The sequence below is a fragment of the Bufo gargarizans genome, chromosome 3 (assembly GCF_014858855.1).
Source record: "Bufo gargarizans isolate SCDJY-AF-19 chromosome 3, ASM1485885v1, whole genome shotgun sequence".
Lineage (NCBI taxonomy): Eukaryota > Metazoa > Chordata > Amphibia > Anura > Bufonidae > Bufo > Bufo gargarizans.
In genome coordinates, this window is record NC_058082.1 from 494,017,026 (window position 1) to 494,031,238 (window position 14,213).

Genomic DNA, 14,213 nt, shown 5'->3' on the forward strand with positions numbered 1-14,213 from the left:
TGTCGCTTCTGCTGTAATTCTCTCCCTAACACAGCCCAGGAAGCAGTTGAAGGATGGAACTGAGCGTATGCGTCCACCTCCTCAAGGTGGACAGAGATATAAGAAAAAGAGCAAACAGTAGGTGGCGCTATAGAGATACATTTTATGGAACAGCTAAGTGGCTATACTAAAAGGTCGATTTCACAGTTTGTGAGTGGCACAAGGTCTGCTAAAACAATTGTTGTCACCTAGCTGCCCCATTTATGACCGGGTTCAGTTTTTTGTTTTTTTGTTTTTTTGTTTATGCATTTGTTTAACCTAAGGACAGGAATATTTCATGTACACCTGATATACTATGTAAGTGACAGGGAGAATTTAAAGGGACTCTCTACGGGAATTCATATAAAATTTAATTTTTTCCTGGAGAACCCCTAAAGGAAAATATTTGCTTGAATTTTGTTACCGACGTTAACGAGAGTTTGTTTTTGTTCTCTAATACATTCTAGGTTCCAAAGGTAGCACACACTGAATTTTACCAGGGGCGTACTATGCGTTGGGCACTGGCGTGGAGTTTTTATGATGATGTGACCATTCCGGTAAGTATAAAACTTACTATATGTGCTTAACACTAACAGGTGAAATTTATTAAAGGGGTTGGCAACCCCAAAAAGGCCCCCCCAAATCCCCTTGCCCCTCACACAGATTGTACTCGCCTCGCTCCCCGACACCCGCGTCGTTTCTTATGCCCGCAATAGCAGACGCTGCATGCTAGGGAGGCTCGTTCGCATCCACCCTGCTACTAGCTAACACCGGGCATTTGGGGGTTTTAGAATCTCTTTAAGCAGCAATACGCGGTGTAAAGTCTTGGTCACATCTCCAGTGGGGGCCTCCATCCTAGATTTCATCAAAAATAGCAGCGAGAAGTCCTGTTGTGAGCCAAATCCAGAACTTCTGTTATTTCCATTGTTCTGGTACCATAAAGAAGCAGAACTACTGAAATCAATAGCGGTGGTGTGAAAGCGGCTTAAGGCTAGTTTCACACTAGTGTTATGACATCTCCAGCAGGCTGTTACCTGACACCTTCCGGCCTCATTCACTATAATGGGGCCGGACGGAGATGCAGTAGCTTTTGGCAGTGCCGGAATGCAGAGAGGTCTGGCAAGCTGTTCCCTGACATCTCAAAACAGCAGTGTGAAACAAGCCTAAGAAAAACATATTTGTCATACCTGACCTCCCCTTACCTACCTACACAGTGAGACACTTCATCCAGTATTGCATCTGTCGGCTGATTTGTACCTTTGAAACTGACTGATATGTTGTATGTGCGCTTGGCAGCTAAAGGCATCTGTGTCGGTCCCATGTTGATATGTGCCTGCATTGCTGAGAGAAATGATGTTTTTTTATAAAAGCAAATCAGCCTCTAGGAGCAACAGGGGTGTTGCCATTACACCTAGAGGCTCTGCTCTCTGTGCAACTGCCATATCTTCTGCACTGATTAACACGATGAGGCAGTGTAAATGTGGCCCGACACTCACTACACACTCTACAATAGATGGTAATGATGGCATCCTGCGTATGATATGCAATCGTGCCTGAGCAGCCTAACAGGAACGGTCACCAGTGTGTAAGTCGAGACTGTGGAGAAGGGAATTGTGGGAGCATTACATGTGTATCTCTGGGGCTATATGTAAGGGACTGTTTACTATACAGGGGAGAAAGGAGTTTCAAAAGAGCTCATTGCAGTGTATCCTGGGAGAAGCAGGTGCTTGATGAGCTGCTGCCCACCCACAGAAAGGAAAGAGAGTCCTACAGATAAGTGCATAAAAGAATTCTGAATTCGTAGGTTAACCCCTTCAATAGTAGACATACTGTGACGGACTGAATCCAGTGTCAATTAGCCATATCCGAATTTGACAATTGGTAGATCCATGAGCTCCGTTCAATGTTTGTCCAGAGGAATGGACCAGAATATTATATTTAGCCTCTAAACTACTCAGACATTTCAGTTTGAAGAAAAGGGCCAAACTTTATACCAAAGATTTCCTTTTACCGCATTCTAAGAGCTTTCTATTGTAAGAAGAGCGCCTCTGTAACTTTATTTGTTATAGGTCCAAGAGCATGCACTTGACAAATCTGGCACGTGGAGGTTAAGGTTGGAGTTTTGCTGTGCGCCCCTACAATATATAGTAAGCAATGATAGTGGCAGACTGTATAGAGACAGACCCTATGAACAAAGCAGAACAGCGGCAAAACGTTTTCAAATCATCTGTATATTTCCAGGACCAATAGCAGAGGAACAGCACAGGTGCTCCAGCACTGTTATTAGAAGAATACAAGTATTTACTAAAGAAGGGGAGCTGATGGATCCTCTTTAACCCTTTCAGGACCAAGCCATTTTTCAACTTTCTGCCCAGGCCATTTTTTAGCAAATCTGACACGTGTCACTTTATGTGGTAACAACTTTAAAATGCTTTAACTTATCCATCCAGGAGATTGTTTTCTCATCACATATTGTACTTCATGACAGTGGTAAAATTTTGTGAAAATATTTCATTTTTATTTATAAAAATATACCAAATTTACAAAAAATTTGGAAAAATTATCAAATTTCCATTTCTCTACTTTTATAATAGATAGTAATAACTCCAAAAATAGTTATTACTTTACATTCCCCATATGTCTACTTCATGTTTGGATCATTTTGTAAATGCCATTTTATTTTTTGGGGACGTTAGAAGTTTAGAAGCAAATCTTGAAAGTTTTCAGAAAATTTCCAAAACCCACTTTTTAAAGGACCAGTTCAGGTCTGAAGTCACTTTGTGGGGCTTACATAATAGAAACCACACAGAAATGACCCCATTTTAGAAACTACGCCCCTCAAGGTATTTAAAACTGATGTTACTAACTTTGTTAACCCTTTAGGTGTTAGGTGTTTTTGGGGGCGACTGTCTTATGTATGGGCTAATTTTTTTTCGGTATGAGACCACGGTTTGATTGGTACTATTTTAGGGTGCGTATGACTTTTTGATCGCTTGGTATTACACTTTTTGTGATGTAAGGTGACAAAAAATGTGATATGGAAAAGTGATATTTTTATACAGCAGGTTCTTACGGACGCGGCGATACCTAATATGTATATTTTTATTTATTTCAGTTTTTCACAATAACAGCATTTTTTAATAAAAATAAAATAATGTTTTATGTCTCCATGGTCTGAGAGCTATAGTTTTTATTTTTTGGGCGATTGTCTTAGGTAGGGTATTATTTTTGCGGGATGAGATGACGGTTTGATTGGTATGATTTTGGGGGACATATGACTTTTTGATCGCTTGCTATTGCACTTTGTGATATAAGGTGACAAAAAAGGGCTTTTTTGACACCGTTTTTATTTTATCTTTTTTACGGTGTTCACCTGAGGGGTTAGGTTATGTGGTATTTTTATAGAGCAGGTTGTTACAGACGCGGCGATATCTAATATGTCTACTTATTTAATTGTTTTACATGTAACACAATAATATCATTTTTGAAACAAAAAAAAAAATCATGTCTTAGTGTCTCCATAGTCTGAGAGACCTAGTTTTTTATTTATTTTTTGGGCGATTGTCTTAGGTAGAGGCTCATTTTTTGCAGGATGAGGTGACCGTTAGATTGGTACTATTTTGGGGGGCATCCGCCTTTTTGATCGCTTGGTGTTGCAGTTTTAGTGATGTAAGGTGACAAAAAAATGTTTTTTTTAGCACATTTTTATTTTATTTTTATGACTGTGTTAGGTCATGTGATATTTTTATAGAGCCGGTCGATTATATATATATTATAGTATTTTTTTTACTTCTTTTTTCACTTTCTTTTTTGTCCCACTCTGGGACTTTTGGGGGTCTGATCTCCTTTACAATGCATGACAATACTTCTGCATGACCGCTGCACATCAAGAGTTAATGTGCCGGCATTGGTGTTTTCACCGATGCCGGCCCATACAGCAGGAGTCCGGCTATCAGTGACTGCCGGACACCGCCGCTGATCAGTATGTACGGCGCTGGGCGTTAAGTCACGTCCGGTTGCGCCGTACATGTATGGCACTGGGTGTTAAGGGGTTAAATACGTTTTCTAGGATAGAATTCTTGCCCATTCATATTTTACTTAATTGTTTATCACAGGGAGTCAGCTACTGGGACCTCACCAAGGACCCTCTTACATGGGCCGACACTTGGGGGTTATGATTTGGAAAATACTGGTTAGTTCCCAATCATTGCACTTTTTTTCAGCTGCATTTACCTGCAGCAGTCAACCCACTGTATGTTACTGTGATCGCTCATCCCTAGCAGAACATCCTTCTTTATACAGGGTGATGTGCAGACAATGATTTTAGGTGGCGCACGAAACATGCGTTCCCTTGAAGAACTGGCGTTTTGCTTATTTGATGGCTGATGCGCGGCACCTTTACCTTTGAGCATTCCTATGAACGTTTGTCCCCAGTAATTGTACCAATCCTCGGCCCAACCCTGAGAATGAAAGAATGCTGTTCCCTATTCCTGAGGATAGGCCATCAGTATTTCAGTCTCAGAAAACCCCTTTAAGGGCTGATGCACACAAAATGCGTCTGATCTGCATTTTTTGAGTATTGCTCATGGACCCATTCATTTTGTGGGTCTGCCAGAAAGACAGCATACAGATGTCTTCTATGTGCTGTCCGCATCTCTGCGTCCGCACCGCAATTATAGAACATGTCCTATTCTGGTCCGTATTGTGGACGAGAATAGTAATTTCTATTGATAGGAGTGAGAAAAATGCAAACTGCACACAGAAAGTATCCATATTTTGTGGATCTGTGGTTTACGGACCACAATAAGGACATGGTCGTGTGCATGAGGCCTTTACTGAATATACCATTCAGTGTCTGTGGAAAGATGGGTGGCAACCAGTTTGGGTTCTGTAATGGAATCTGTTATCCTACTATAAGTTAGAATGTTTTAGTGGTAACGATCTGTAGTTTGTAATGAATCCATTTTGTCATACCCTTACAGTGAATGTGTCATCAGGAAATGACCTATTTAAATATTTTTTTTTTGTTAAACATTTTTTATTTATTTTTTTATATTTACTGGCTACTACATATAAAATATGTTAAAAGTTCCTGTGGGACATTTATCAAGACTGGTGTTTTCCACGCCGGTCTTGATTCCCCCTTGCGCAGCCTTAGGGCGCCTTATCATTAAATTATCACATCTCCCGGCAGGCGTGCAACAGTCTAAAATCTACGGCAGCCTCTGGAGTGAATAATGAAAAATGTGGTGGGGTAAAGCTTGCGACAAAATCTGTGACTTTAAAACACATAAATGACTTAAAAATATCCTCCCCTGTCGTTTCAGAGCAGCTACATGGGCCATAGACACAATGGACAGGAGCTGACCCCTTTAACTTGTGTAGGAGTTTTCTCCATGCCCTGTGACCTGTGCTGAGGTCAGGAGGGAGTAGATAAGCTGTGATATCACCTATTGTGAATGGTGGATCCTGTGCTATACAGAGGTGGTACTTGTCATTGTAATTCTGCTGCTGGTGATAATTGTTACTGTGACGTTACCGGCACAGAACAGGAGCTCATGACTTATTATTAAGCCTAGTGGCAAGTGTAAAAACGGAAGAATTATATACTTTTTTTTTTTTTTTTAAATACAAAGAAAAATCACCAAAAATTATATGAAAAAATTAATAAAAACGTGATTTAAACAATAAGTAATTTTTTGATGACACATTCCCTTGACACTGCCGTATTGGCAGTATACTAAAGGTACTGTAGAGCATTGCCCTGCATTGATGATGGTGCCTGCTTTCGATGGGCCGACCTTTACACTCGTGAGGATGTCGCCTGCGCTCCATACTTGCATATAGCCCCTGGGTGAACATGCTCCCTGCCACGAGTCTGATAACTACCTTTTGTAGAGGCGTCTTGTGACAGACTGCCCTGCCTGCTAATGCCCATTTGTCTGAAGGATTAGACATGCACACTGATTTTTTTGGGGGCTTAACAAATTAAAAAGGCATTAGCTGACAGCTTCTATCACACTATCAGCATAATCACGGGCTGGTGGGAAACAATGAAAGTACCGTGGTGTCTTGGGCGACCTGTCAGACCTCCTTTTGTAGCCTAGGCTAGAGAGCATGTTGTCTGTCGATTTTTGAGGCTTTTTTTTGTTTTCTTCACGTGAGCCCGGGGGTTAAATGCAGATGTCTAGCCTGGCAATTACAATTGAGAGGGTTGGCATTAAATTGGTATGATTGTAAGCAGCCAGTGAAAGGTCTTAAAGGATGACTAACTGTGATTTCAAGCCGAGCGTGGCTTGATAAAATTGATTGTTTGTGCAGCCCGTCTCGCCATTTAAAGCTGCAGCGCTACATTTGTCTTCGCTTTTTATTTTTATATAATTTTTTTTCTTTATTTGTTTAATCTTAGCCATGTCAGATCTTAACATGTTCAGTTTTAGCTTTAAAGGAGAGAAGAAAAAAAAAAAAGGAAATACTGCAGCTTTGTAGCCCCACACAGACGCCGGCTGCCTTGAGATGCACCCCTGCAGTTCTCAGTAAAGGGAATACAGTATTACTGGAGATTTACTGAATAATTTGGATGTTGAAAGGTGACCTCAGAACTGCACCTGCTAATGCTTTTTATTGCCGTGGGTTAAAGAGCTTTTATAGATTTATAGCAATGGTTTTATATTTATTTTCTGAAGCTGTGAATATTATCGTGTGACTCAGTATCTGTAAGTATTATTACGGAATTAGGGTCAAAATTATAGATCACACTCCTCTTTAAGAAAAAGACAAAATAAGAATTCCAGCCGCCCAGTGTACCGACAGGGAAAACGTAAAGTAGTTATCTGCTTTACAAAATTCTGTTTTGTAAAAATAGTTCCCCGATGATGACCACCAACACTTGGACTTGCAGAAAACTGTAAGGCCTCTTTCACACGCCCATATCCGTGATTACATCCGGTAAAATGGTCAGTGGTTCATCCGTGAAGGATCCACATGTCTGTTTTTTGCCCTCCATATTCCACAGACACTTAATTTCCAGAGCATCTCCCAGCAATGGTCCGAACGCCATCCGTGTGGTGTCAGTGTTATTTACGGTCCCTTAGACTTTAAAGGCCGTGTTTGGTTCACAGACCAAAGTAGTGCATGCTATTACCCACAATGAGTGGTAAATCACTGACATGTAAATAAACACATTAAAATCAATGGATATGTGTTCTGTCTGTGGAGAACACAGCACACGACCGTGATTCAGGCGAAATTATGACACAGTTCTCTTTGAATTCAATGCTTTGTCCTTGCTGGTCCCTCCATTATAAAGACCAGCTTTGTAGCTGCTCTGGCCAATTATTACTAATATTATATGTTGTGCCATTATTTCCAGGGAGCTGTAGACCTCTCTGCACTGCTGATATTTTGGTGTAAGTAAAGGAGTTGTGTTATCTCATGCACTGCTGGCGTATGGCTAGGATTTGCCACCAATGTCAGATAGGTGCGTGTCCTATCTATAGGACTCAGTTCTGTCTCCAGAACAAAGTGAATGAGAGCGCACTGCGCTTGCACAGCCGCCTCTTCATTCACCTCTATGAGACTACCGGAGATAGCTTAGCCAGTCCCCGTAGAAGTAAATGGGGGGTGGCCAGGCTTGTGCAGCTCACTCTCATACACTTTAGGGAGCCCATTCTGGAGATGGGTCCAACCTCGGGGATCGGCTCCTATCTGATGTTAGTAGCATACCCTAGCTATATACCACCAATGTATGAGATGAGACCACCCCTTTAATGACTATATTCCACATGAAGTGACCATTATGGAACATAGGACTGTATGATAAGCCATTCCTCTATCATTCCTTCTAGAAGTTTATGACTACATGTACAACTGGGAGTTACCAGCTGGTAAGAGGGTGTCCCGGCACAGTCTGCCACTGTCAAATCAGTGCTGCCAGTGGCACACTGAAGAGACACCCTGTCACAATCAGTGTGAGGGAAAACTCCACACTGAACACAGGAGGGAAGGGGAACAGTAACTGGGCCTGGAAACTAGGGAAGAAACAGGTCACCTCATAGACAACCCTAATCCGGGCCCTAACTATCTATCAATATGAATAGACCTTGAAGGTAGGAATATTCATATGCAGTATACCTAGGCTTTAAGGCCCTGGAATAGGTTAGGACCAGAGACGACCTATTCCTCCCCAGATGGACGAATAGAAGTCTCTGTCTCAAGCTCAGATACAAACAGGGAATCTAACAAACACCCACAAACTCAACACTTAACTTATGTAGAGACTGATGAGCAGGAACATCAGAGACAAACTCACACCAGCTCAGCCAAACCAAATGAAGCTATCTACCACATAGTCAGAAGGGTGGGGTCAGACTATAAATGGTAGAAGTGATGACCTCTGGGCAACAGCTGAGAAAAGAGAAGTGGTCATTAACCCTATCGACACTGAATCAAGAGAAATCAAGGAGGCTGTTAGATTCCTCCACGCTCAGCAAATCTTGATTTCCTGACATCAGTCACCTGAGGGACCGTGACACACTGGTAACTCCAAATTGTGTATTTATTTATAAACTTCTAGCAGGAATAATAGAGAAACGACCCAATATAGTTATATGAAGAGATGCTACCATTACAGGCATATCAGGAAAGGCGACAGGTCCTCTTTCTGTACATAACAAGACAAAAAGCAGTACAATTAACATGAACTCAGTGGGAGAGAGGACCCTGCCCGCGATGGCTTACAATCTACAAAGGACAGTAAGTGAAAATAGAAGCTGCTCAGATGGTAGTGTAGTGGTTTATGCAGTGTGTAGGCTCTCTGAGCAGTTGGGGTAGCCAGCCAGGTATGGTGATGTACTTCAGGAATCTTGGAGGTGATTGTGTGAAGACCAAATTCGAGTAGGGCAAAGGAGGAGGTGTTGTGAGGATCAGACATCAGCCATCCCTGGACAAAGGCCTGAAGGACATCAGCAGTGAGTGGGCGAGATGAGATCTGTGAATGAGACGTTAAATATTCGGTTTGTGAGGAATGAGGAAATCCAGAAGAAGGTCAAGTCCGTAATGCTAAGGGACTAGAGAGTTTGTAACACGAGGGAGTGGTTGACTGGATGAAGAATGGGGCATTCCTGATCTAATAAATTTGGGGTTTTCCACTGACGACATTTATCACTTCTCCACTGGATAGATTATAACTCTTAGATTGCTGGAGACCCCAGTGTTGGGACCAGGGCCGGCGTCATAACCCGGCATCCCCGGGCAAGTGCCGGGGCCCAATGCTCCTGGGGGGGCCCACTGAGCTGCTATGAGCACTTCCATCAATACAGATGGGAGCTCTCACTGCTGTCACTTCACTTACGCAGTACCCCTTTGGTGGGGCCCTCTGAGCTGCAGAGACTCAGACACGCCCCCTCTACACAGGACACACGCTGCCTGAGGAGAGAGACCTGAGGAGAGAGACCGAGGGCTGGAGCTGGAGCTGAAGACAGTCTGTGAGTGAGTCTGCAGTCTGCACTGTGAATGTCTCTTGTCTGTGGGACAGAAGGGGGGGTCTCTTCGATCGGCTGCTGCTTCATTCTATTTAGTTGTGTTACTGTTTCATTAAGCAGTTTGCCTCCATGACACCTGCCCCCCCCCCATATCCTGTCCTATCTCATCCTCATGGGGCCCCTGCTGTCTCCTTTCCTCCCTCATGTATCCAGAGCTCCTGTTTCACCCTCCTATCTCCTGTTGCTGCCCTGCACAGACCTCCTGCCACTACTTCTTGTATGAATCCCCCTCAGAGCCCCTTCCCCCTACTTGCTGTGTCCACCCCTCCTGTCCACCCAGGGCCCCTGTCTCACTCCTCTGCCTCTCATTATGGTGGCATCTGAACAGCATTCACCATAAGGACCTTCTAACGTCACAGGGTCATGTGACTGTGCCCCCCACCCCGTACTGTGCCCACTTATACCCTGCATTGTGCCCTCTTACCACACCCTGTGCAGTGCCCATAGTCATTCCCTGTACTGTGCCCTCTTATACCCTTTTATCCGGTCACTGTATGGTGGTTTTATCATTGTATGGCGGTGTTATCACTATATGGCGGTGGTATCCAATAACTGCATGGCCATAACTGTATCCCTTTCCCTGCCCACGCCATCCTTTTTTAGACCTGGCATGAGCGGAAAAAGATACAGATTGTGGTGCTAAGGACCTTTGTGCCACAATCTGTGTCAGAAATACGCCTAAGGCTACTTTCACACCTGCGTTTAGGTGCGGATTCGTCTGGTATCTGCACAGACGGATCCGCACCTATAATGCAAACTCTTACATCCGTTCAGAACGTATACGTTTGCATGATAATGCAAACGGATCCGTTTAGACTTTACATTGAAAGTCAATGGGGGACGGATCCGTTCAGACTTTCAATGTAAAGTCAATGGGGGACGGATCCGTTTGAAAATTGAGCCATATTGTGTCAACTTCAAACGGATCCGTCCCCATTGACTTACATTGTAAGTCTGGACGGATCCGTTTGCCTCCGCACGGCCAGGCGGACACCCGAACGCTGCAAGCAGCGTTCAGGTGTCCGCCTGCTGAGCGGAGCGGAGGACAGATGGAGCCATACTGATGCATTCTGAGCGGATCCGCATCCACTCAGAATGCATTAGGGCTGTACGGATCTGTTCGGGGCCGCTTGTGGGAGCCTTCAAACGGAACTCACAAGCGGAGCCCCGAACGCAAGTGTGAAAGTAGCCTAACAGATGTATTTCTATGTAATAAATGACCCCCTAATTGTATTATTATTTGGGGGTAGGGCTAATATCTTTATATTATATGGATTCTAGTGTATTATATTGTGCACTGTATTTCCCAGTAGAAAATGATCCTTGGGAAGCACAGTCCTCATCCCTGACCACCAGGACCAGGTAGCGCTCTGTCAGTACATGGCGGCCTCCCCTCTCCGCCACGCTGCTCCGCTGTGTACTGGTCCTTATTCTGACACTAGGGTTGGGTTCACATCCCATTTGTGCCATCCATTTAATGTATACCAAAAATGTATGCGTTACCAGATGCCTCAGACTGATGCCGTACAGTGGCGTCCGGTCACCATACAATCCTCAGACTGATGCCGTACAGTGGCGTCTGGTCACCATACAATCCTCAGACTGGTGCCGTACAGGGGCGTCCGCTCACAATACAATCCTCAGACTGATGCCGTACAGTGGCGTCCGGTCACCATACAATCCTCAGACTGATGCCGTACAGTGGCGTCCGGTCACCATACAACCCTCAGACTGATGTCGTACAGTGGCGTCCGGTCACCATACAGTTCCATTGTAAAAAACCATATACGTTAACGTATGCATTTTTTACTTGACTCTGCAGGATACAAAAACGTGGAGCGCTGCACATTTGTATACATCAAACCGATAGGAAAAACGTGATGTGAACACACATTGGGGAGGAGGGGGGCGTACTAAAATTTGCTGTGGGGCCCAGTCAGTTCCAGCTACATCACTGCACATCTCCTTCTCTCCTCCAGGTTAGGCTCACTGCTGCAGCGGCCGCCTGAGAGAAGGAGCGCAGGGAGCTGCGGTTAGTGATGGACAGGACGACCAGCTCCCCTGCAATGATAGGTATGTGAGGGGGCCACTGGGGGGTCATTCATCATACTGTGAGGGCCCCTTACACAGTATAATGACTCCCAGTGCCCCCCATTTAGTATAACGATCCCCATTGACCCTCCATTTAGCATAATGACCACCAGAGCCCCCATTAAATATAATAACCCCTCGTGCCCCCTCCATACAGTATAACCCCCAGTGTGGTGGCGACTGGGGGTCATTATTCTGCATGGAGTGTCGCTGTGGGGTCATTATACTGTGAGGGCCCTTTACATAGTATAATGACCCTCAGTGTCCCCCATTTAGTATAATGACCCCCAGAGCCCCCTCCATACAGTATTCCCCCAGTGTGGGGGCTACTGGGGGTCATTATTCTAAATGGGGGCGACTGGGGGTTATTATTCTGAATGCAGGGCCACAGGTGGTCATAATACAGGGGGGGGGGGGAATTGGGGGTTCATTATACTGTGTGAAGGGCCACTAGTAGTCATTATACTGTGTGAAGGGCCACTAGTAGTCATTATACTGTGTGAAGGGCCACTAGTAGTCATTATACTGTGTGAAGGGCCACTAGTAGTCATTATACTGTATAATGGTCACTGGGGGTCATTATACCGTGTGGGAGCCACAGGGGGACATGTCAATGTAAAAAAATGCCTCACGGGGGCCCACTGGGATTTATCGCCCAAGGGCCCACATGAACCTGGAGCCGGCCCTGGTTGGGACCCCCACTAATCACTTGAGCTGGGGTCTCTAGGCCCCAGTTACTCCTCAGAAGCACTTCCATAGTGAAGAGTAGTTATATGGCGCAGTGGTTTACAATGAGTGCTGCCCCATAGCACTCTGCGAGTTATCTTTCACTAATTAGTGCTAAAGTACTAACTGAAGAGCTGCACCCCCAAAACTACTGACCCGGGGCTTCTTTGAACGTGCATGCTGTGTGTAAAACTTGAAATTGACTCTTGCCCACCCTAAAGAGAGTTATGTTAATTGGGCGATAGAGTAGGCTCTAGATTAGTGTTACTAGGGGCAGCATGACCAGTCTCTGAATGACGTGTCAGTGTGCATGTAGGTCCACTCCATTCACTTTGATGGGGCTAATCTAGACAGCACCACAGTAGATAGGACATGAATAGTTTTTGTGGGCAACCCCTTTAAACAGATCTGTTTTGAGAGGGAATCTGAGAATAATACTGACATATGTTGTAAATCTGACTGGAGAAACATGTTCAGGTGGCACGTCCGTTCCTCCATGCAGATGACTAAGCTTTTCCTTCGCATTTGGACTCCCGGCTTATCCTCGCATGGCAGGCTTACTGCCGGAACCAGTGTACCTACTACTTCAGGTATTGCAGAAAATGTGTATGCTCACGTATGCCTTCTTTATTATACATGCTAAACCTGGCCACGGACAAGAGATTTTGGAAGGGTCAGAAGGACCATTTGCTGCTGACCTTCAGCACCTTTCAAAGGAGCATGACAGATGGGTGTCTCTGGTTTGGCTGGTTCTAATTTGCATACTTTTTTCCCAGGGAGCGATTCCTTAAAAAAAAAAATCTCCATACATTGAGGGTCATTTACTGACAGTCCTTATGCCAGTTTTAAGCGGGGAAAAAAAAGTTGCAACTTTTTAATGCCCATGCGACATTATTTTGTTGCATGTGATGTTTTAACACCGCCTTCGACATTGGTGCGGTGTGGGGGTGTGCCAAGGGTCGGGACATCAGCCCTAGCAAATCTACAAAACATTAATGATTCTTGATATTTACTCCAGTCCGAGGCTGGAGTAGATTTCACCCCAGGCACATGAATTTATGACGAGGTGCAAATTAAGGGCCAAGAATTGAAAAGATTACTAGGTTACTATGAACACTCGTTAGCGATGATCTGACTGTATGAATGTACCGCCGATTACCTGATGAACGAGCAAAACGCTAATTCATCATGTAATTGGATCTTTAGTGCAGCACAAAAATCCTCGTTTTTGGTGGCAGATTGTGATGTGTAAAGACGATCTGCTGCCGGGAAACGAGTCTGTATGAGGATGGGCAATGGCATAAGCGTTCACTCCTCCCCATACTGTGGAGGAGATTTCTGCATGTAAATGCAGCAGTCTCCTCCACCAGCGAGCAGCAGATTGTCGGTAGGGAAGTGTTCCTTCCTGACAATCTCATTGTACATCGTTCCGTGTAAAGGGGTCTTTAGACACATCCTTTAGGCTCCCACAGTGTAGGAGTATCAAAGACCACCATAGAAACACTGGACTTTGGTAAATTAACCCATTGTGCCTCTTCAAAGAGGAACAGTGGACCCCTACCCCCCGAGCTGCATCTACGACAGTTCATCCGGCCAGCCAGCACCCTGCTCTGTACTGTACTATGTAATGTGCAGGTCCAGCCTTAGGGTCTATTCACACGTCCGCATGAATGGGTCCTCATCCATTCCGCAATTTTGCGGAACAGGTGCGGACCCATTCATTTTCAATGGGGCCGGAAAAGATGCAGACAGCACACAGTGTGCTGTCCGCATCCACACTTCTGTTCCACAAAAAAATAGAACATGTGCTATTCTTGTCCACAGACACAGACAAGA

At 44.5% G+C, this 14,213-nt stretch overlaps 1 protein-coding gene across 3 annotated transcripts in view; it reads left to right on the forward strand.

The window, feature by feature from the left end:
* Positions 1 to 14,213, forward strand: part of METTL16 (methyltransferase 16, N6-methyladenosine) — a 154,873-nt gene that overhangs the window by 118,156 nt on the left and 22,504 nt on the right. For all 3 annotated transcript variants that reach the window (XM_044286949.1, XM_044286948.1, XM_044286947.1), the window contains exon 8: positions 486 to 575. In XM_044286949.1, coding sequence (XP_044142884.1) covers positions 486 to 575 — 90 coding nt within the window. The remainder of the gene's footprint in view (positions 1 to 485; positions 576 to 14,213) is intronic.